The sequence below is a fragment of the Carcharodon carcharias genome, chromosome 1 (genome assembly GCF_017639515.1).
Source record: "Carcharodon carcharias isolate sCarCar2 chromosome 1, sCarCar2.pri, whole genome shotgun sequence".
NCBI lineage: Eukaryota > Metazoa > Chordata > Chondrichthyes > Lamniformes > Lamnidae > Carcharodon > Carcharodon carcharias.
The window spans coordinates 86661909-86685962 of NC_054467.1; the positions used below are offsets into that span (position 1 = coordinate 86661909).

The following is a 24054-nucleotide window of genomic DNA, read 5'->3' on the forward strand; positions in this document are numbered from 1 at the left end:
ATCCTCTCTCAAGGGGGCAGAAGTCACAACAGGAGGCAAATAACAGCCTGAGCCACACAAAATTGCATTGTCGGTTCCTGGGCTAGTGGAGACGGGCTCGCCCCTGATATTCCAGCTGGCGGGTGGGACCACCCCTTCTATGTAAAATTCAGCCCATTGGCTGTGAGGCACTTTGAGATATCCCAGGACAAGAAGCATTATATAAATGCAGGTTCTTTCTTTTTATCGATATAAGTGAATTAACCATGTTTTACAGTAATGTCATTGAAATATGTTAATCTTTGGTCCACTAATAACTGCTAGCAGAAATTCAAGGTTATGGACTTTTTTTTGAAAGAAGTGTAATTGTATTGAGCTGGTGTCTCTTACCAGTGCTAGACCTGCTGTGCCAGAATATATATGTGGCTGCATCTTCCGGTCGGCGAGCGGGGAGGCGGGGCCCGCTCGCCAACGCGTAAAATGACACGGGGTGATGTTGAACATGCATCCTGATGTCACCCCGCATCATTTAGCTTTTCAGTTCGGTGGGCGCACAGCCGACTCAGCTGCACGCCCACCGAACTGTCAATGGCCACTTAAGGCCTTTGAAAAACTAATTAAGCCAATTAATGGACCTGCCCGTCCAACCTTAAGGTTGGCGGATAGGCCGAGAGCCCTGGCGGGCTTCTGAAAAAACATGAAACCTCATCCACTGGTGGGATGAGGTTTCATGAGGGATTTATAAATTTCAGAATATTTTATAATAAAAGTTATGGACATGTCCCAACTCATGTGATAGTGTTTATTATTTATATTCTTTATATTCTTTAAACTGCTTTTCACATTTTGCCTTAGGGAGATCTGTGCGCTCTTTTGCGCGCATGCATGAAAGAGATCACTCCCAGCTCAGGGAAATCCCCCCCCCTCCCACAGCCTGCACAGGGAGCGTGCAGCGGGCTTCCAAGAGGACATCACCTTGGGCCTTAATTGGCCCACCCACGTAAAATGGTGGCACGCCCCCGATCGGGGGTGCCAATTAGGAATGCGCCCGCTCCCGCACATCCCCCCTGACAGGGGTAAAATGTTGCCCATGGAAATACGGGAACATATTCCTTGCATGCACTATGTGTACTGACTTGTAAATGGATTTACCAATTTATTACATGTGGTGCTTAAATAATTTATATAAAGATGCTGAAGAGGAATCCACAATTGTAAGTCTTTTTTTTAACCTATCTTACCCACCTTATGCATCTTCGGAGCTTGGGACCTGGGCATTCCAGCCCTTTTTCCCAGCAATACATACTGCTGTTGCAGCCTCTATTACTGACAAGGAACAGAACTTACTAATATTCCTGAGCCTGGAAGGGTGTAGCTCACTTCAGATGTGTTGCTCCTGTCCAAAGCCTGGGCAGAATGTACTGGAAAAATTCTGCCCACCAGTCCCTGCAACCATCTCCTCCATACCCACCCAGCCCCACCACCAATGTTTGAAAGCTTCTTGATCCCTTGGTCATTGTCTTATATGCTATGTGGATATGGCATTGGCCAATTCAAATCAGATTTAAGTTGCACTTTTACTGCCATCAGCCTGCCCAGAATTACGAAGCGCATCACCTATCACGGCACGTCCACCAAATTTCCAACTGGTTCACTGTTGCCTACTCAGAAGCACCTTGTTTGCCAATGTAAAACTATATTGCCCTTGGGAATTCACAATGCTTCAGTGTCTAATTTTTGAAATAATCAGGACACCTGACTTAGCTGCTTCTGCCCAATGTTGGGGAGGCAAGCAACAATTGGAATCAACACATTATTTACATTTCATCGCTGAGAACCCTGATTTTCCCACAAGAACTGTAATGCAAATGGATGAATTCTGCTGCAGTACTAACGTCAAGTGGTAGATTTTTACTTGTCCCTCTTCTAACGGCAAAGCTGGAGCAGCAACCGCTGTTAGCCAAAAGGCTGGTGGTTCAAGCCCAGCCAGGGATGGGAGCTTTGCATTTGCTCTTTTGTTCACAGGCGCGATGGACCGAATAGCTTCCTTCTGTGCTGTGTCATTCTATGTTTCACTGCCCCTCCCCCGCTGCGCCCCTATATTTCCTGTACAGACCTATAGCAGTTATGTAAGAAGGTGTGCAGACATTAAAATCAAATCACAACTGAGATCTTTAAACAGCACGGCACGTGCGCGCTTATTTAACTGTTGCTGGTGGAATGTGGGAATCTGTCCCATAATGTAAATGGAGCCAGATTTCAGATCATCAGCAGCTGAGACAAACAACATGGCTTCTATTTGAAGTACTATGTATTAGACTCATACAAGCAACCCTGTTTTGATGGATGTATACTGTGGCCTGGGGAGGCAGTCAATGAATACATCTAAAAAGAAAGCAGTGGTGTGGGTGCTGGGAAGTGGGTGCAGTGTGTGTATATGTATGTGAGAAAAGAGTGTTGCAGCTGCTAATGTCCCAGCATCAAACCCAGCCAGAAACTCTGAAGCTGACGGATAATGTCCGCGGAGGCTGTCGTGTATTTTGATGTAACTCGAGCATTATCTCGCCCTGCTTGAGTCTTGAGATAATTGATGATGGTTTAGTTAATCATTTCTCCCCTTTGTTCACCAGGTAGTTCGCCTGAAGGATCTTTTATTTGGCTTTTGTGTCTTCCCATAGGTAATTGATCATTCCACACCCAGGGAAGTTCAATTCATAGTCGAGCGAGTGGTCATGAATAACCAAGAGGTGGTAGCACTCCTACAGGAGTGCAAGCGGACCCTAGATGCACCCCCATCAGAACCGTCAGAAGAGGACAAGACAGAGTATCAGCAGTGCGAAGGTGAGAGTTTTAGAGCAGTCTAGCAAAGGGACAACAGCAGTGTCCGTGCGGGACCCACCAGCACGGTCCATGCTGCAGAAAGACATGATGCTCTCTCATTTCTGCTTCATTTTTCTTTTGACAGGCGAGTGTCGGGAAATAACTGGATTTACAGCACATGAATAGGATTTGGCCTTGAGTAGGGAAGGAAGCACACTTTGTCACAGTGAATTGCTGTCAGTTCTCATTTTAAGCTCCAATAAACACAAGGGGTGAATGGTTGCTGTGATAGAACAGTGGGCAAACTCCTGCTGCACATACGCTCTCAGTAGACGATGGTAAATTCTAGCTTTAAAAGGCATTACCCTTTTTGAGACTGGTGTTGCCAGTCTATTTGTGCCTGCATGTGTCTAAGCTGCTTTGTAGAACTTTCAACATTTCACGTTTACAACATGCAGGTTTCTCTTTAATAAATTGTCACATTTCAATACATTCATATAAGCTTTACCAACCTAAAGGAGAAGAGAACCTTCTCAAACCCCTTGACTGTTAACTCTTAACCACTGTCTGTTAAGATGACTTTGTGAATGAGGGTTTGAGAACACCATTCACTGAACCACTCCACAAACACTTCTACTTTGCAAACCGAGACAATAGTGCACCAAAATAATTGCACAAATAGCAGCAAGCAATCTGCCATACACATTCATCAACACTCTTTCACAAATCATAGCTACCAGGCTCAGGCTGCACTGGTGATGCTGCTGCATGCACCTAGAGATAAGGCTCTGAGAGGTATTACATTTATAGGCAGGCTTGAAAGTGTTAACAGTGTTCTTTCCTTAGAATAACTTTGACCGAGGAGAACATTTGGTGGAGAGTTTTAATTTGCCGAAAACCACAGCTAGCACCTTACCAGTCTTTGCTCCCTGTCCTCCCTATTCCACTTGAAACTCAAGGCAGAGTAGGACTTGAATGATGTCTTATCCAGATTACTGCTCACAAAAATATCTCCCCGTTTTTATTCACCTGCTGAATAAAGCATATCCAAAGTAAAAGCTCAGATTTTGAGGAATGAATTCATTATAAATCAGTCATTTGCACACATTTAAAACATAAATCCACCCAGCTAATTCAAGGCAGCAGTTATAGATCATTTGTTTCAACTCCCTTCCAAGTAGCTCCTTAGCTCCTAGTGCTTCAAAAATGCTAGCCATGTAGGGTCAACGAGCAGTTATGTCTATTCTTTGTAAACCATACATATTTTCTATCACCTCAGCACTTAAGAAATCTGTGCTCAGCTCTCTTAAAATGTGTCTGTGAGAAATGTGTGGAGAGCGTAAATAATAACAGGACTCTCAATACTATGTGATGCTGCACTGAGCCATGCAGCTCAGAATATGCCAAATTCAATCCTGGCTGGTTTGTTTCCTGTTAGATTTACTAACGACTTTTATATTATGAAAGCTTCAATATACCTGACACAATTATGGTTGAACTGATTGGTGATACAGTTCCAAATAATAATCTCCAGATCTGTAGGTTTATGTCAGTACTGAATGAGTCTGCACAAAGTCAGTAAAAGCAACTCATAATATCGATTATTCCAGTTGTGTGTGAAACTGACTGTCACCACACATGAACCACCCTAAATGCTGGAAAATGCATTGTGACGCTCCCAAGTTTCAGGAAAACGGTAGAGATGCTTGAGACAATATTACTTCATATTTCTTCACTTATGTGGTGCTAGCAATGTTATACTGTTATAATATTAACAGCATAGCGTTCACAGGCCCAATTTTAATTTTTTAATAAATAATTAAGCGCCACCAATTTATGCAGATATGATGCAACTGATATTGGCCTTGGATACCGTGAAGCTCTACACAATATTTAAAAGTAGAATGAGTGCCATTAGGAAGAATTATTTAGGTAAGGGATTGGTGCGATGAAATTACAGAGTTCAGCATTCTCAGCAAGTGAAGTGAATCTACTGCACTGACTTGCTCAATCCTCATGACATTGATATCAATCTCACTGTGACCCAAGGTGCAGGTAGTTAATCGCAGCATACAAATAGAATACTATTTTGTTTTAATGACGATCTGCCTGAACCATAGAAATCCTATTGCCCTTTAAACTGGGCTCCTTCAACTTTCTCAACTGGGCAGGACTTTGCTTCACACTCTAGGTTCTATCCCTCTGAGGCCCCAATCAATTTTGTTCCAGTCAGGAAGTCAGGACTATGTAAGAACCCCCAATAATCACGAATGACATGGGTCTCCAGTACTTAATTCAAATAAAAGCAGGATAAGGATCTCTGGAACCTATTCCTCAGGTCTTTCTGGTGCCCCAACAAACTCCAGTAGAAAGCAAGATTGCTGCTTTATCACCACAGGAGGTAGCAGAATGGCACCTCAGTTTTGTTCACTTCTGTCCTTAGTTTTAATCAAATTCTCAGATTACAGGCACACAATATTTCTAATATTTTGGATATTTAATTAAATAATGAACAGAAATGTCTCCTGTACAGCATCAAGCAAGTGTTTCAATACAGAGGAAGTGCTGGGAATGAAATTAATGATCATAAAGACATAGAGATTTCAAACCCTATTAAACAAGAGAGGGCAGATTTTAAGAATGTTCCCTGTAGGAGAGCACATGAGGAAAGCAAAGTCACATTTCCTGATTTTCTGCCTGTTAATTTTATGGACAGAAGATTATGGGCAGCAGATCTATGATTTCCCAATATTCACTCCCAATATTTGTAAAATATGATCCCTAAGTTATGTTTATCTCCAAGAGTGAAGTGTGTCCAAAGAGGGTAGCTTTCAAAACTAAAATTAATTATTTTCATTCCTATTACTAAGGAGGATGTGATAGTTCTGCAACAACCTTCTGTATGATTTGACCCACCCTACTACAATGACGCCACTAAAGTATGTCACTGAGAATGAAGATACATAAATATATGTTACAGATATAACTTAACCTGATACAGTGTTACTTTGTTCTGATTTACAGTATTTTACTTGCATTTTTAGTTTATTAAAGGAATATTTTGAGTTAAGAGGTTACTTTGGGTGCTGGACATTTCTAATTTTACTTCATCATTTCTAAATTATTTCTTAAATTATCTTTAGGGATATTATTTGATGGCACAGAAGAGGTAAAAAGAAGGAAGATTATTCCATCTCATTCTAGCTCCTCCCCCTTACAGTTCTGTGAGCTTCCAACTCTGCATAGCAGATAAATATGAATAAAGCAAAATGGCTTTAAAATTCCACAGAGCTTCTACTGGTCAAACCTTGGCAGGAGGTCAGAGGAATTGCCAGGGTTTTTTCCTCTACCATTTGAACATTCGAGCATACAAAATTAATGGGCAGGAAAAGACCAGCTAGTTCATCAAGCCTCCCTACAACGATAAGTCTAATAGCTGAAGCATCCTAACTAAACACTTCCTCCCCCACTCCAACCCCTTCCCCACAATGTGTTCCCCCCCACTGCCCCCCACCACATGCTCATCCATCCTGCTCCCCTCCACACCCACCCCCCCAGCCAGGTTATCCCAAAGGAGAGGCCCAAAAAAAACAAGGATAAATACTGGAAAATTCCTCATCCCTCAAGTGATCAGAACAGTCCAGGAGTCCATAAGGACCAATTGCTACCTATATAGACTCTTCTATATATTTTGATCTCTGCCTCAGTCAGGGGTCAGTCCAACTCCCTATTGAAGACATGTAGAGAATCAGCACCCTCCACACCAGGCAGCGATATATCCTTGAGACTCACTACCCTCTGGCGAAAGAAGGACTGCCTAACATCCAGTCTATTCCTACTTTCCTCCCCCAAATTGTTGAACTGGAAAAATATACTAGCATCAGATCCAGAATTCCATTGCACATTCTTTAAGGGAAATTTTAACTTCTACCATCGGCTGAAGAAGAGATACCATGAATTGGCAATCTTTTTTTACAGTTCACTGATTTTCAGTGAGGAAAAGATTGGTCAAGCTATAAAACAGGCTGCCAATTTGTGGCCACCCATTTAATGTCTGACGCAAAGTTAAAATCACCCTTTCTGTGTGAAAGAGAAGTTTCTCATACTCAGTGTTAATTTGCCTTTCGCAAGTTTGAATTTATGCCTTCTTGTGCTGATGCCGTAATTTAGCTTGAAGCATTGCTTCAGATTTACCTTTTCATATACACCATTTACTATCTTCTATAAATCTATGATGTCCCCTTACTCTCAGTCCTTTATTTCAAAGGCAGAAAAGCACAGTTTCTCAGAGCATTCCTCTTAACTCAGTCCTCTGACAGAAGGGATCAGTCTTGTGGCTTTTTTCCACCGCCTCCTTGCGTTCGTGTTTTATAATCTATAGCAGTCATTCAGTACTCAGAGTTTGAAAAAAAAGCAAGAAGCTTAGCTTGGCATCAGCCAGAATTTAGCTTTGTTAATCCATCCTCATTCATTAGCACGAGGGGTTGGTGCATAAAGCAAAGCAGTAATGAGTAGGTAGGTGGATGTTATTGATGAGCACTGCATGAGTGGATTAACTTAGTCACAAGGTAAAAAAACAAGTGTCCAAACACTGATTTATATGTTTTTACTAATAATGTATACTTGCTGAATTCTGGCTGACATCCAAATCAATTGCTGCAGAACATAGGCTCTGAAATTCTGCTGTAGTGGTCCTGATCTCCAACTTAACTCCAGCAGGAGACTGGGAGAACCAGTGTGAAATTTCAAGGACAAATATTTTTTTTGTAAATTCATCAGCTATGCAGGGTTCACAAAATGGCCCCTGCTAATTCTGCTTAAAACAAATCCCAGGCACTTTGCTACAGTATGCATTACTAAGTGTTTTGATGACCATTTTGTCTCATTCCATTCCTGCTATGGTTCTTCATGCATAGAGTGTCATTGAAAGGATTTACTTCCTTTAAAAACGTTTTTAAGAGCTGATTGAGTTTGTTTACCTGCAGGGCATGGTATAGTAAAGCACCCAGTGACAGACAAATCATCATTATGACTCTTTTGTAAGGATTGAGCAGCTTGTAGTTACTCTCAAGTGGACGTGCTTTCACAACTTCAGATGCCATATCTTAGCATTTGCAATTGAGGTGTCTTTTATTTCTTTGAGATTTCCTTACATGAACTTTAACCTTCCTAGCTTCACTCTCTGCTGATCTGAGGACCCTGCTGGAACAGGCAAAGGAAATGAAGTGGCCCTTTGTGCCAGAGAGGTGGCAATACAAACAAGAAGTATGCCCAGAAGACAAAACAAACCTGAAAGATATCATCAGCGAGAAGCTGCCAGATTTGCTGGTATGAATAATGCACCTGTTACACACACAAAAAAGTTTCCCTCTTAAAAAAATTATAGTGAAAAGAAAATATTTTCTTATTTAATCCGCACGCGATCATAATGTCTCTTTAAATGCTTTCAAGAGTTTATATTAGGGGTGTCTTTCTAGTTTTATAAAATTATTTTCATTCTTTCACATTATACTTAATGAAACCAAACACACGCTGTTCGCCAAAGCTAATGAGTAAAAGTGACCTCTCTCACATGAACGGAGATGAGCCAATATTCCAAACATTTTGAAAGGCACAGACGAGGGGATCATTATAAAAGAGGGACCATCTCTTCCCTCCCCCATTTTTTTAAACAAACAAAGCCAAAACAACACATTCTGTCTCAGGAATTCAAAAGTTTTCATATGTTAGTTCCACAAAGGATGTTCAACGGTTTCTCAGAATTTGTAAATTAAAACACCCTGCCCCCAAAAATGGGTCTACAGTCATTTTTTTTCTCCATCGCAAAGCCATAGATAAATATTTTCCCTTTATTTTCACATGAACTTTGAGTCCTAAAACAATTTACTGGTGAACACTTGGAGAAATCTTTTTAAAGTCTTACTCTGTTTTGTTATGTTTTTTGTGCGTGTTTTTTTGGGAGGGGGAGGTGATTGTCTATAAGAGTAGTAAAGCTGTTTTTGTTCCTCCAAGACAGGAATTTATAGCTCTGCTTGACCTTCGTTATCCCACACAAAAGCTTTATAACTTTAGAGAGTTAGCCTGCATCAGCAGGCTTTCTCACAGAAGAAACACCTGCAGTAAACTCCCCAAGAAACCTGTGTATATGAGAGATTAATGCAGCAGTAATAGCGACCCCGTGTTTTTTGTATTATGCCTTCTCCCCAGGTAGACGGCTCTTTTCTGAGATGATACCAATTATTTATTGCCGAAACATCTGTTGATAACCGCAGCTGCCACAGCTAAACAAAGCAAATCATGGGGTCACACACTATTCAGGCCCAAAATCCAACCTCATGCCAGTTCGAACCATTCACTGATACTTGAGCCCATAGGTTAATGTCTCTTCTTGCAATGTTTCATCACGCTGCTTAAAAAATACTTTGTAAACACCACAGCCCTCGCGATCGGCTTTGAACTATTATTTAATCACTGCTGGTAATTTATATTCCTGCGCCATTGTGTACTTCTGAAAGAGGTGGAATAAAAAGAATTTCCAAACTGCAAACAGCAGCAGAAAGAGTGCCACTTTGACCCGTAATATTATTTAGATTTAGGGATATCAATTGTTTTGCACTGAGCACTTGCTTTGGTTATGTCGGCATTCTGTGGCACTCATTTGGAGGAAGAAGCATGATTATAGAATCAGGAAATATACCACCGTGTTTAATCCACATTTAATCTGCAATTATTTCAGGCAAAAATGCTTCCTATTTTAATTATCATTTCTGTTTTGGTTAAACCACACAACCTCATTTCAAAATTCTTCATAAATGTGGGACAGTGCAACTTTAAAAATTCACAGTGTTTCCTTTTAACATTTAAAGTCTATCCTACTTGGGAACTTCTAGTTAGAGCTTTTTTGAGACTCTTGTGATTTACTTCTTCTCGTTATGGCTGTAAAAGTAACTATTTTTTATAACCATTTCTCCACTATTTTCTGCCATCAAATTGTTCGACAGATATAAATCTGTTTTAAAAACCCTCCAATACCACTTCAGTAACTCATGCAATGATTTCTATCAGCAATGGTGGAGGAGGTTCAAGCATAACAGCCTCTAAGAGTGACCAGTGTGCAAAAACTGCCATTATGTAGAATACTGTGAAAATTTTAATTTTATTGATCAACGAATTGTTTCATGAAGATACCTGTGAACATACACAGTCCTTGGGCAACTCACTACAGCTCCAAGGTAAACCTGTAGAGATACTCTTTGGCTGGCTGCTGAAAACACCTGCCTTTTTTAACCTTGATCTTTCTGAATAGTCAGTGCCAGTGCAGACTTGCATAGTATAAAAGCAACTTCGCTGTGATAGTTTTCAGTGCCCTATTGAAAGTGTTAGGCTCCTGCATGAAATGACTGGGGGCAGCTTTAATCCAGTCACAGACATTTTTGACACCAAGGCTGGAATTTTCTGTCCCCTTTGGCGTCGAGTGTCATTGCAGGTGTGAGCAGACAATATGGCGGGTCGGCCAAAAATCAGTTTCACGGCATCGTAAAACCAGCTTGCAGTTGTCTGCTCTGCCCGTCAATGGTGGGCTGTGTTTCCCGCTGCTCGGTGTTGGGAACGTCATTTTAGTGCATCGACATATCATTAGAAGCCCTGCTCACCAGAATCATCCCCCCACACTGGATCACCCAGGCACATCGGCATGTTTCAGAACTGTGTGTAAGCGACGTGCACCTGGCGAGCTGCACTTTGCTTGGGGCTTCAGGGCTTGTCTGCTTACCTTTTTTCGGACAGCACTATGGTCATCAGCGCCAGGCTCCACAGGCAGCACCACATCACTTTTAAGGGGGCTCACGAGCAGGTGTCTATCTACCAAACCAGCCATGAGGTTGGGGTAACTTTTTAATGGCTGCAGGGCTAGGGCTTGCTTGGGAAACGGGGAGAAGTTGCCTCAGGCTAGGGAAAAGGCTGCAGGACGAGGGCTGCACAGGGGAAGGGAGCTATCCAAGGGTGTGTATGGGGATACATGTTGATCTGTGCAAGTGGCCTCAAGAAGAGGGCTGAGGAGGCAGCCTCCAGAGGAGATGAGGCAAGGAGATGTGAGGGTGTGTGAGAGAGTGAGTGGTGGTGTCCCTTGAGCTGGCAGTGAGTGAGATGCCAATGAACGTGTGATAGCCTTGTGAGTGTGTGAGTTTAGAGTGATGAGATGGTTGCCTTACCCTGGTGGCATAGATGAGATCATTCATCATCTTTCTGCTCTGGATGGCCGACCTCTTGTGTGCAGCATTGGCACTGACCACCTCTGCCACTGTATCCCAAGCCAGAGTGGTGAGACTGATGGGCCTCCTGCAGACAGAGCGGGGATAGAGGACATCACGCTGGGCCTCCACGGTGTCCAGAACGCATCCCAAGGATGCGTTACTGAATCGAGGAGCTGCACTCTTTTTGGCTTTTGGACCCATTGTCCTCACTGTTGCCCTCCTGGGCTGCAAGCATTGAGAAGTGTGCATGCAGCTGCAGTTTAAATATGGCGCCCTATGTGAGGAAGCAGCGAGGTAACAGCATGGCAGGGAAATCGGAGGCCGCTGGCCAATGAGACAGTGTGTTCCCTGTGGTTCATAATTAATGAGGTAGGAATAGGACGATATGACGTGAAAAGCTACCACTGAGGCCGCCAGGTCTTTTTTCCCACCCACTGCTGCATAGTGCAAATCTAGTGCAAATTGGAGCAACTCTGCCCCAGGGGTTGAATTTCCACAGCGGTTTTCCTATTCTTCCACCATAACTTCAGCAGGAGGACTGGGGAAACCCTGGGAAAATGTTGGCTTTTCCAGGATTTCCACAGCTCTTTCACCAAACTTAAAACTTGATCGGGAGAACCTCCATGGAAATTGCGCCCCATCCCTCACCCACTGAGTTGGCAATTTCAATCATAGAAATGGTGAAGATGATTGGTGTAAGAAAGACAAACATTCCCATTAGTGCAGTAAGAAGGTGCCCTTCATAGATTGGGGGTTACGGTAAAATTGTGGGCAATGGCTTCTTCAGTAGTATCGCCCAAATCTGTGACCTCCACCAGCTACAATGACAAGGGTGCATAGGAACATCATCACCTCCAAGTTCTCCTCTAAGGTACTCACCATCTTATCTTGGAAATATATTCCTGTTGCTCATTGACGCTGGGTCAAAATCCAGAAATCTCCAACCTAACAGCACTGGGTGAACACCTTCACCTCCCCCCTCCGAAAAAACATGCGTAAGATGGAGCAAGACTTTAAAAAGATTTCTCCAAGTGTTTGCTGCAGTGGTTCAAGAAGAAGGCTGACTAACTTCTCAAGGGCAACTAGGGGTGGGCAATAATGCCTCTCAGTGCCAGTGACTCCCATAACCCGAGAATTCGTTATATAAGGAAAAAATCAAAGGAGCATTACTGCATGCCTAACCTGTGATTTTCCGAAAAATAAACAAAAAAGCACTCAAAACACAAAGATGGGCCAAAACCTTGGATGTATAGCCTTCTCCAAAACTGGTTTGATTTCAGATTTTCAGCATTTACATTGTTTTTCCTTTTCTCTTTACCCGCGGAATTTATAAAGCCGACAGCTGGTGCCAAAGTTGGGAAAGTGTTCCATTCTGCGGTCTGTATGCCCTTCATCTGATGAACACAAACTCATTTGTAAGAATCTAAAATGCTTCAGAATAGATTTAGTGTTAGATTTCATAAATAAATGCTTCTGCCTCAGCGCTTGTATGATGGGGACCCATTTTGGGAATGAAAACTTGGAGGTCAGAGCAGCCCATATGATTTTCCAATAAATGCTGAACCAGACTGTGTGGGTTCTCGGTGTCCTTTTTGACCAAGTTTCAAACTCTATCTTCCCCATTATGTAGAGTGCCCAAGTTCACTTCCATTCAAGTCACCTACACTGGCTCATACCTCAGCACAACCACTACTGAAATCCACATCCATATGCCTCATCACCTCTAGATTCAATTGTTCCAAAATTTCCAATGTGCCTTCCTGTTATGCAAAGTTCTTTGTACTAATTCAAAAAATCTACTCTTTAATGATGATTGGGATTGAAATACTGATCCATTGGATCTAATAGACAGAAAGATAGGACCTGCATTAGAGCAAGAACAATTTGCATTTATATTGTGTATTTTTGACAAAGTGCAAATCTTGCTTCAGCATATTTTCTTCGCATCCAAGTGAAACACCCTAACAAATGGTCTAAGTGCGGTAGAGGGCAGGTAAAACGACGTTTTACCTGCTGGCCGCAATGGCGAGTTTTCACCCTGTATTGTCCCAAACCCACTGCATTATCACAGAATCACAGAATCACACAGTGCAGAAGAGGCCCTTCAGCCCATCGAGTCTGCACCGACATGTGAGAAACACCTGACCTACCTACCTAATCCCATTTACCAGCAAATTACTTGTGCATTCCCAGGAAACACGTTGTTTCTATGGTGGGTGGGCTTTCATTTGCTCGCCACGCCATCACCTTGCTGCTTCATCAAGCCATATTTAAAGTCCAGCTGTGCGCACACATCTCGGTGCTTCCAGCTCATGGCTACTGCAGGGAAGATGTCCACAAAAGGCAAAAAGACCACAACCCTTGGGTTTAAAGATGTATCACTGGAATGCCATTTGGATACCGTGGAGGCCCGCCGTGATGTTCTGTACCCTGACTCCGGTTGCAGGACAGGCAGTGGCATCAGCAATCCAGCGTGGCAGCTGTGGTTAGTGCTAATGTTGCACAGAAGAGGTTGGCCATCCAATGCAGATAGAAGACAAATAATCTCATCCGTGCAACCAAGGTAAGGTAACCATCTCATGACTCTCAACTCACACACTCAAGCCCATCATACATTCACTGACATCTCACTCACTGCAGCTCAAGGGACATTCACCACCCATTCTCACACACACCCTCAGATGTCCATTTGGCCTCATCCCCTCTGGAGATGCCTCCTCAGCCCTCACCACCTTGAGGCCACTTGCACAGATCAGCATGTGCCCACACACACACCCTGGGACACCCCCTTTCCCCAATACAGCCCTCGTCCTGCAGCCTGTTCCCTTCCTGGAGGCCACTTTTCCCCCTTCTCCAAGCAAGACTTAGCCCTACAGCCATTGAAAAGCCACCCCCAAGTGGCTGACCTGGTAGGTAGAGACCTGCAGTGAGCCCCCCATAAGCGACGTGGTGCTGTCTGTGAAGCCTGGCACTTGATGACTGTGAGTGCTGACCGAAGCATGGTAGGCAAACAAACATTGGGGCAGAAATTTATGTCCTGCAGGTGCCCGACCCAGTCGGGTGTAAAATTGCGTGAGATGACATCAGGCGAGCGTCCTGATGTCATCGCACACTCGTGCGATATTTCACAGAGAAGTTGGAAGTGCACCCACTGACAATTAAGAGGGCAATTAAGCCATTAACAGCACAATTGTGTCCACTTTCTCGTGGCCTTTCCAACCTTACGGTTGGCGGATGGGTGAATCAGCCAGGCGGCCTTTATATTTTTCATCCAACCTCATCCAAGGGTGAGATGAAATCTCCATTATGAAATAAAATTAAAATAATTAACTGTGGACAGCAATTTTATGAGATACATTTTCAGATGCTTGGTTGTGATGCAGGGACATTTTTTTTGCAACTTTTTACACCTTTAGTTCATCATTTGTAGGTCTGCAGCTCCCTGAGGTAGCTGTCTGCCTTCAGGGCGCTTTTTTGCAGCGGTCACCCGCGTCCATGGTTAATTGACCAGCCAGCGTGAAATCGGGGTCATGAGCTAACCGCAGTCGGTGGTCCGTTTCTCAGCCAGTCCCAGGCCCGCCGATGGCGCGCACTTGCCCTCCAAGGGTAAAATTCAGGCCTTGGAGCCCTGAGTGAAGTGCAGCCCGACTGGTGCACATTGCTTATGGGCTGTTGTGAAACATGTTGGCGTGTTTTCTCGTCAACGTGGGCGGACAATCCAACAGTGGAGGGGGGGGAAGAGTGGAAGGCTGGTCTTATATTGATATGCTGTTGTATTTCAATGAGGTTCCCAATGTCCGATGGCAGGAAACACGGCCCACCATCGATGGGCTGAGCAGACGATTGCAAACTGGTTTCATGATGTTGTGAAACCGATTTTTGGTCTTCTCGCCATATTGTCCACTCACGCCACCAAATACGTCCAACGCCGGCGGCATGGAAAATCCTGGCTATTGGAAATGAGTACAGAAAAAGTATGAGTTCTTCAAACAGTATTTTATTTTTGCATTTTGGAACTGAGCTGATAAAGCAATTTAAGGTGTAAAGTGAATTTTTGGATGATAAACTAATTTGAATTACAAGAATATGATGCCACTTCTATGAAACATTCACAGTATTGAAATTGCCACAACTCTGATCAATAGATTTTAGTGCAGGCTCTTTATCAGAACATTTTAATGTAGAAATGTTTCTAGTTCTTTGTGGATTGCTTAGAAGGATGTAGTTTATTGCCATACTGAGCCAGGACAGTAATAGGGCTGAATGACTTCAAGTGCATTTATGGATTTGTGAACCATGCTGTTTAAAAACCTAGAGCACATAGCATCTGACTTTTGGTAAAATAGTATGCCTTAAAATAAGGACAGGAGCTAAGCACGGTTGGACAGCAGTGACCTGTCACATCAGCTGCAGGTACAGGGGTCAAATGAGGGAATAACGACCCTTCAACTTTGCCGCTAAGCAAATTACCAAATATCCAAGTAAGCACCAGGGTGAATCCAATCTTACATTGAGTTTTAATTGATGCCAACTCTGGGCAGAATCGTGTAAAGCTCCCAGGAGCGGGAAAAAAGGCGGGCAGGGGCAATTAATTGTCCAGGAGGTTAAAAGACAGCTTCCCAACAGCAGGATGAAACTACAGAAATAAGTTGGCAGGGGATTGATGGCAGATCAAGCTTCCCAACAGCAAGCATCAGGAACGTCTTTTTAATACACTTGCATGCCATGCATGTTCATTAAAAGGCAACCTCACCAGAATTAAATGTGCATTTCTAATTAAGTAATCAGTGAGCAAAAAATATATGCCTTCAGATTCATGGCTGCTTAAACGTGGTTTGCAAAAGACAAGGTAGTCATCCTGGTAGATTTGGAGTGATTAGGAGCTGCTTTGGGGAGCTTTGTTCAACTACTGGAGAGGAGGTACTAATAGTTGAGATTGGGTTGCGGCTGTCAAAGGGGAACTGGGCATGGCCAACCGAGGGAGGCGGCGAGAGGGGTCGCAGCCCTACAAAGTCTTATGAGAGAGGAAGCTGGGCGATACAGGGAAGGTCAATGTTGAAGTCATGAAGTGGAGGATAACTTAGTGAAGGTCAAAGATGACAGAAGAAGGGTCAAGGATGATGGTCGAGAGACAAAAACAAAAATTGCTGGAAAAACTCAGCAGGTCTGACAGCATCTGTGGAGAGAAAGACGGAGTTAATGTTTTGAGTCCTTATGACTCTTAGTCGAGCGGTCAATAGTAACAGGGGTGGTGCAGTTCCACTGCACCAGGAGGAAGCTCAAGGGTCAACAATAACTAGTCAAGGGTGATATTCGTGGGTCGAAGATCATAGAAGGCAGGGCACAGTTGATGTGACGGAGGGAAGGTCAAAGGTGATTGAGGGAGGTTGCAGGATGAAGGCTTCCAGTTCTAGAGTCACTGTGAGTTTCCACGGACATGGCTGCATCAACAAGAAGAGTTTTCTACAAATCTCCGCAATTGAGTTGACCATGGTGGAGTGGGTGGAAACCATGATGTGTCGATGCTAAGTATAGGGCTTTCCATTGGTCCAAAGTGCTCAGGGCATGAAGGAGAGCCTCCTGCTGCCATCCCTGGGAAACAGGACCTCCCGCCTTTCCAGGACAGCCTGGAGGACCACTCGCAGGAAGGTATTGCTGAACCGTGCGGCCACATGTTGTCGGCATAGGGACATTTGCCATTTTTGTATGGATTGGCAGCAATGCCAGGGATCAACAGGTAGAGAGGGGCTGGTAGCAGGTTCAGTCCCTAAAAACCTCCTCTCAGAGAGCGGGAATAATACTCCTGGGCTTGCAGAGAATGAATGTCTGTTTCGGTGTCCTTTAAATGTGGCATCTGGACCTTTGACCCCATGAGGTAAGTGGGGGTGTCAACTTCCTGTCTGCCCCCACCTCATGATTCGCCGTGTTCCTTGTGCATGAATGTTTAATTGTCCCACCTACAAGCAGAAGTGCCACACACTTCCGGTTGCAACCTCACCACGACCGGAAGATTCCACCCTCTGATTCAAATCATGTAGGAGAGGGTTACAGTACAATTATTGTTGTAATAACTGAGAATGTGGATAAGCCATATTAGATAATTGACTCAGGTTAGCCTGGACAGATTCAGCCTGATCTAACTAAGAACGCAGAACTGAACAGTTAATCATAATAGTAAAATAAAAGCAAAATACTGTGGATGCTGGAGACCTGAAATAAAAACAGAAAGCGCTGGAAATACTCAGCAGGTCTGGCAGCATTTGTGAAAAGAGAAACAGAGGTAATGTTTCGAGTCGAATATGACTTCTTCAGAACTGAAGGAGGGTAAAAATGTGATGGGTTGTATGCTGTTGAAATGGCCGGGGTTTTCCTGTCCCTCTTTGCTCTAGTGCTAGACAGGAGCAGCAGGCCTGAAATGCACTCCAAGTCTTTAGCCCTTGGATATCGGAATTTCCTGTCCCAGGCCATTATAATATCCCAGAATAGGCCCAGCACTGATCCACCGTCTGGCAGGTCCTAGTGCCGGCAGAGGAGGCAAAAAAGTCAGTCATCTGCAATTGCCTCAGGCCTGAAGCTTTGTCTGTGCCCCCTAACCCCCACCCAACCCCCTGCCATGATTGAGGCTTAGCAACTGCTGATGGCAGTTAGAAGGCCCCAATACTATCAAATGGCCTTGGATGGACCTAAACTATTTAACCTGATCCTAACTTGGAATCTTCAGCTTGCTTCAGAATCCCCGCGGACCCTCCCATTGATAGGGTCAGTTGTAGGCCATCATACACTTTGGGCACCTAACCACCCTGAGTTGCCCAGGCAACATTAGTTCTCATGAATGAGGCAGGAAGTCTGGTTTACCCTCAGCATTCCCCCTCCACCCCCCACTCCCACCAAATATCTACTTCCATCTGGCAGGACAAGTTTGCTCCCTTCTACCTTTCAGGACAATGCAAACATTCCTGGGCAATGTTAATGGGGCAGGGGCCCGATCAGTATTCCCTGGGAGTAAAAACCCAGCCCTAATATCACAGACATAAACACACTGAATTTTACAAATTCAGATTTATGCTTATTTCTAGCCTCACTGAGCCCTTTTCCCAAACCAGTAACGTTCCCTTAGATACTAATCCTGAACTACTGTATTGCAGAAAGGAGATTCAGGAGAAAGTTGGCAAGAGTATAGAATCAAGCTGAACATACATAGTAAACCACTATTGAATGAACAGATGTGTTCATGAAAAATGAATGTTGGCATGTAGGATGTGAAATTAGGAAGGGAGTAGAAAGCAAAGGAAATGCCCCCTTCCAGAATCAAAGACATGAATACAACAGATTAAAATATATTAATTTCTCTGGAGCAAGTCTCCCCACTAGCATCCCTCTTGCTCCTGGCTTCTGCCCCTTCTGGTAACTAATCAGGGTTTTGCTATTTTAAAGTTTTCCTTAAAGCTAAGGCTTATTTCTCTTTCTTAATTTGGATGGATGCTGTTTTTGAAATGGTAATGCTTCCTGAGAAGTGTTTCATTAATTTATGCCTGTCATCATGATTCCACAATAGTACAAACAATACCAACTTTCTCCAGTTTTTGCACAATGATGTTGAAGTGCTTATTTTACTCCAAAGAGACACAAACAGATGTAAACTTTTGCAAACACTTTAGAAAGTAATTCAGTAAGTTTGTCTTCACTGCAGCAATGAATAGTTGACGGGAAAAATGTCTAATTAGTGTAAGTGCAAATAATGGAGCCACTTGGATTTTTTCACCCTCTTTGAGAGCTACTTTCCCTTCAGATTCAAAGCCCTTTTGTTGGCGGAGTCACTTGCATTCAATCTTTTGTTCAGGGAGTGATAATAAATGGAAGAAGGCTGAGAAAATGCATAAAACCCACTTGCATTTGAGGCAATGGCTTTACAAGTTCCTTGATATTCTGCAATGTTTCCTGTGGACTGTCTCTGTCAAACCACAACTGGAACCATCTCTGTTGACTATGTGAAGTAATGAGCTTGCAGAATTGATACATTATGTTTGAAAAATTCAGCTTTTATTTGTCAATTGGTAGAAGATTTTAGATAAAAGTTTGATGAACTGCAATTGTAGCAGATTTTTGGTTACCTTATTTTGAATATTGTGGAAAAGAGAGAGATGTTGCTGAAGCTTTCCATCTTGCACCCATCAGGACAAATGCAAGAATGCCAAATTTCAAATGATCACAACAATTTATACTACCAGAGAAAAGGGTGCTGATTGACAGAAAAGTCGATTCTGATTGGCTGAGGTGTTGCCATGGAGAAAGCAATGGTGAACTATAGGCTCCTCAAGCTTCTGGATAATTTAAAAAAGGCACAAGGCTTCAACGTATTTCTTTTGTTTGCAGAAACTGAAACCCTGTGTATGAATGTATGTCTCTCCATAAGCAAGAGTAAATAAGCTATCCTATAGGATCAAATGATTATCTTAAATTGTTGCTGGTGGTTATTAACGCACTCAGGATTTTTCAGCAAGTGCTGGCCAATTGCAGAATTACATCTAATAGTAGACTTCTTTGAATGTTTTGAAGTTTTACCTTATTTTGTGGTGTCTTGCCATGTATAAAATAGTTACCGCATGTGTCTGCACAAAAATAAGCAGTGCAATTTGAAGTGACTGTTTTGGAAATCTTGAACCAGTTTATAAAATAAATTAACCTTTTCAGTAATATTTTAGTTAAAATTGGCTTTTATTTTAAATTGCTAAACTGGGTTTTATTAGACCTTCATAAATGAAAAAAAGGACTGCATTTCCATAATGCCTTATTGAAGATTCTTGGAAACATACTGAGGCATTTCACTGAACAGGGATAAAAATTCCACTGTGCTGCTTTGGATGCATGCAAAATTGCATTCTCTCAGAAAGTAATTTTCCAAGCACCAAGAGATCTTCAAAAGGCCAGTTTTCGTGGATTACCACTTTATTCAAGAAAAGGAACTTTCAATGATGCAACATTCCCTCAGTGCTTAATTTAAGTCTCAGCTTAGATTATGTGCATAAAGAAAGAACTTGCATTTATGTAGCACCTTTCATGTCCTCAGGACATTCATAACTAATGAAGTACTTTTGCACCATAGTCATTGTTTTGTAGGTAATGTGGCAATTAATTTTCACACATCAAGATCCTACAAACAGCAATGAGATAAATGACCAGATAGTCTTCTTTTGGTGGTGTTGCTTGATGGACAACTGTTGGCCACGACACTGGGAGAACTCCATGGGACATGTTAGCTGCCACATTCGATAAGGCCCAAAATTGGGTGCAGGGTTTGTGATGTGTTAGTAACCTGTACTTGTAGCTTCCAATGCAGACGATGTGCAAGCTTTGTGCTACCTGCTCATTTCCCTGTTTGGAGAGTGCAGCAAATGCTAAGCATGCTGCTGAGGGATTATATGCCTGAATAAGCTGCGCAAAAGCATGTGAGGTTAGCTCCCCTTAAAGCTAGCCTGCGCTACTTAAAGTCAGCCTGCACCTCTTAAAGGGAAGCTGCATTGTGGCTGCAGCAGGTGCTGAACATGACTGGAAAAGAATATTCAGGCAGGAAGAACACCAAAAAATGGCACAACTGGGCAGAAAGCGTGCTCCAGAATTCTCCAATGCAGCTTTGGACGCCTAGGTACAGGATGTGGACAGGAGCAGAGAGATCCTCTATCCACAGGGCTCTCCTGACAGACACTGAGAAGGCAGTGAAAGCAGATAGCTGTGGAGGCCAATGTCAGCCGTGCAGTCCCAAGAACCTAGATGCAGTGCTGCAAGTATGCAAGTAGTTCGAGCAATCATACAGGTAATCAAAGTCAATGACTACATCTTCAAATTCCATATCCTTACATATGAAGCACAAGCTTCACATGCAGCTCAATGCGCCACACCAAGCACCACCCCCCCCACCCCCCGCCCCCTTTCAGTAGATCTGAAACTAGTGTCTTAAATTTAAATAAAGGCAATCACAGGGACATGAAGACAGAGTTGGCTAAAGTGGAATGGGAAGTAGGTTATAAGGCATGACAGTAGAGAAGCAATGGCAAACATTTAAGGAGATATTTCATAAACCTTAACAAAGATACATTACATTGAGAAAGGAAGACATCTGAGAAGGATGCACCATTGTGGCTAACTAAGGAAATTAAGGATGGCATCAAATTGAAAGAAAAGATATACAATGCTGCCAAGATTAGTGGTAGCCCAGAGGATTGAGAAATTTTAAAACCCAGCAAAGGACGATTGAGAAAAATGTAAAGAGGGAGAAAATTGGGAATGAGAGAAAACTTGCAAGAAATACTAAAACAAAGAGTAAAAGCTTCTAGTATATAAAATCTATAAAAGTATATAAAAAGGAAGATAGTAGCTAAAGTGACCATTGGTCCCTTAGAGAATGAGACTGGGGAATTAACAATGAGAAACAAGGAAATGGCAGAGACTTGAACAAGTATTTTGGCCTGGATTTTCACCAAGTCATGCCCTTTAAAAGTGGTGGCTAGAATCTGATTCCAGGATTCCTGAACCCATTCCCAGGGTTTCCAATTTTCAGGAGTGCCTTTTAAAGGTGCAGGCTGGTTTGGGACATAAACCCATATTCTGCATTCTCGACCTGATTGGCTCCATTGTGAGGAGAAGCATGTCATAGAACTCCGCAATTTTCATGGAGTCAGGCAGGTTTTCAATGTGTCGTGGTTCACGTCACCTCAAAGGTTTCATGAACCATACTCTGCATGAGAGGACCTTTTAAAAGGTAAGTTCAAAAAGTCCTCCTCATGCCCCCCATGCCAAAGTGTGTCCCCCACTCCCTCTGGGCCTTCATTCCCCCGTGTCATGGTAAGGCCCCACTAGCAACCCCCTGTTGCCCCTCATTCCCATGTGCCAAGGTATCCATTAGGGTTATAAAACTAAACAGCCCCTATGACCTCTCATGCCTCCACATGCCAAGCTATGGCACTCCCATGCCTATTCACCCACTATACACTGTATAGAAGCAATAAAAGCAATAAACCTTATAATGAAAGTAGGATGTGTTTAAAAAAGCTTTTAAAAATAGTCATTATTGATAACTTCCCACTTTCTTAAAAAAACTCATTTTTCTTACATCTCAATAAAAGTGTCAATCATCCAGATCCTTAAAATGTTCAATAGCTGAAACTGCAGGCACATGAAACCTCTTAATCCTGTATAAATAAACATTGTGAAATTAACAGCAGAGATCAGGAAACCAGAGCTGTCAATCAAGCAATGTTTGCCCTGGGGCTTGGGAGTTTTATTACCCTAATGGATATCTGGTCACTCATAATCGCATACATAATGAGGCTTGGCTGAAAGCATAGAAATCCATTAACTTGTTGAAACACATAGTTTGGGATGGAGGCATGAGAGGCCATAGGGGATGGGCGGAAGGCATTGTTTGGCATGGGGGCATGGGGGGCCATAGGTAGTGGGTGGGGAGCATGAGCTGACATAGCTGGGGCATGGGGAGTGTATGGGGGGTGAAGGTTGAGAGTTGGAGTGCCTTTCTGTTTTTATTTTAACTGGGCCAAAGAAGAAAATTTAGAAGAAATGGCTGCAGAGACAGTAGACACATTGGTTGTAATCTTCCAAAATTCCCCAGATTTTAGGAAGGTTCCAGCAGATTGTAAAACCACAAATGTAACACTTCTGTTCAAGAAAGGAGGAAGACAGAAAGCAGGAAACTATAAGCCAGTTAGTCTAACACCTGTCATTGGGAAAATGCTAGATTTCATTATGAAGGAGGTCATAGCAGGACATTTAGAACATGAGGCAGAATCAACATGATTTTGTGAAAGGGAAATCGTGTTTGACAAATTAGAGTTCTTTGAGGATGTGACAAGCAGGGTGGTTAAAGGGGAACCAGTAGATTTAGTATACTTGGATTTCTAAAAGGCATTTCATAAGGTGCTACATAAAAGGTTACTGCGCAAAATAAGAACTCATGGTGTTGGGAATGATATATTAGCATGGATAAAGAATCGGTTAGCTACTAGGAAGCAGAGTAGGGATAAATAGGTCTTTTCAGGTTGACAAGCTGTAACTAGTGGAGTGCCACAAGGATCAGTGCTGGGCCCTCAAGTATTTATGCTCTACATTAATGACCGCATAGTGGCCAAATTTGCTGATGATATAAAGATAGATAGGAGAGCAAGTGTGGGAAGGAAATAGTGAGTTGCCAAAATTTTACAGCTTGAGTATAATGTGGGAAAAATGTGAGGTTGTCCACTTTGCCAGGAAGAATAGAAAAGCAGAATATTATTTAAATGAAGAAAGACTGCAGAAGCCTGTGGTACAGAGGAATCTGATTTCTTGTGCATGAATCACAATTTAGCATACAGATACAACAACTATCTAGAAAAGAAAATGGAATGTAGGCCTTTATTGCAAATAAGTAGGGAAGTCTTGTTGCAACTGCACAGGGCATTGGTGAGACCACACCTGTGTACAGCTTTGGTCTCCTTACTTGAAGAGGGATATACTTACATTCAAAGCGGTTCAATGAAGGTTCACTAGGCTGATGCCTGGGATGAAGGAGTTATTTTATGAGGTAAGGTTGAGCAGGTTGGGCCTATACTCATTGGGCTTGTACTTATTGGAGTTTAAAAGAATGAGAAATGATCTTATTGAAACATATACCATAAATCACTGCTATAAGTTGACCCAGTGTGTAAGATGATTCCAATTTTTGACAGCTCCAAATGTCATGATTTTTCACATACTCACCCTTTTCAGCCACAATATGCTATATTGGCATGAATATCAGCCTCAGTTTCTCACCCCAAAAATGCATGTTTTACTTTCCATTACCTTATAACTAGCCGCAATGGATCAAGCAGACGATGTAAGCTGTATTGTGAAGGTGCATGAGAGTTGAAGACACCCCCACTCTTTGCATCAGATTCTGATGACATTTCAAAATGGCAACCACCCACACCTACACACTGGGCATATAAGTTGACCATTGTTTTTGGAGGGATTT

At 42.8% G+C, this 24054-nt stretch overlaps 1 protein-coding gene across 1 annotated transcript in view; it reads left to right on the forward strand.

The window, feature by feature from the left end:
• alpk1 (alpha-kinase 1) overlaps positions 1-24054 on the forward strand; it is a 165556-nt gene that overhangs the window by 65425 nt on the left and 76077 nt on the right. The window contains exons 2-3 of the mRNA XM_041184630.1: positions 2658-2820; positions 7973-8127. Coding sequence (XP_041040564.1) covers positions 2712-2820; positions 7973-8127 — 264 coding nt within the window. The 5' untranslated portion in view covers positions 2658-2711. The remainder of the gene's footprint in view (positions 1-2657; positions 2821-7972; positions 8128-24054) is intronic.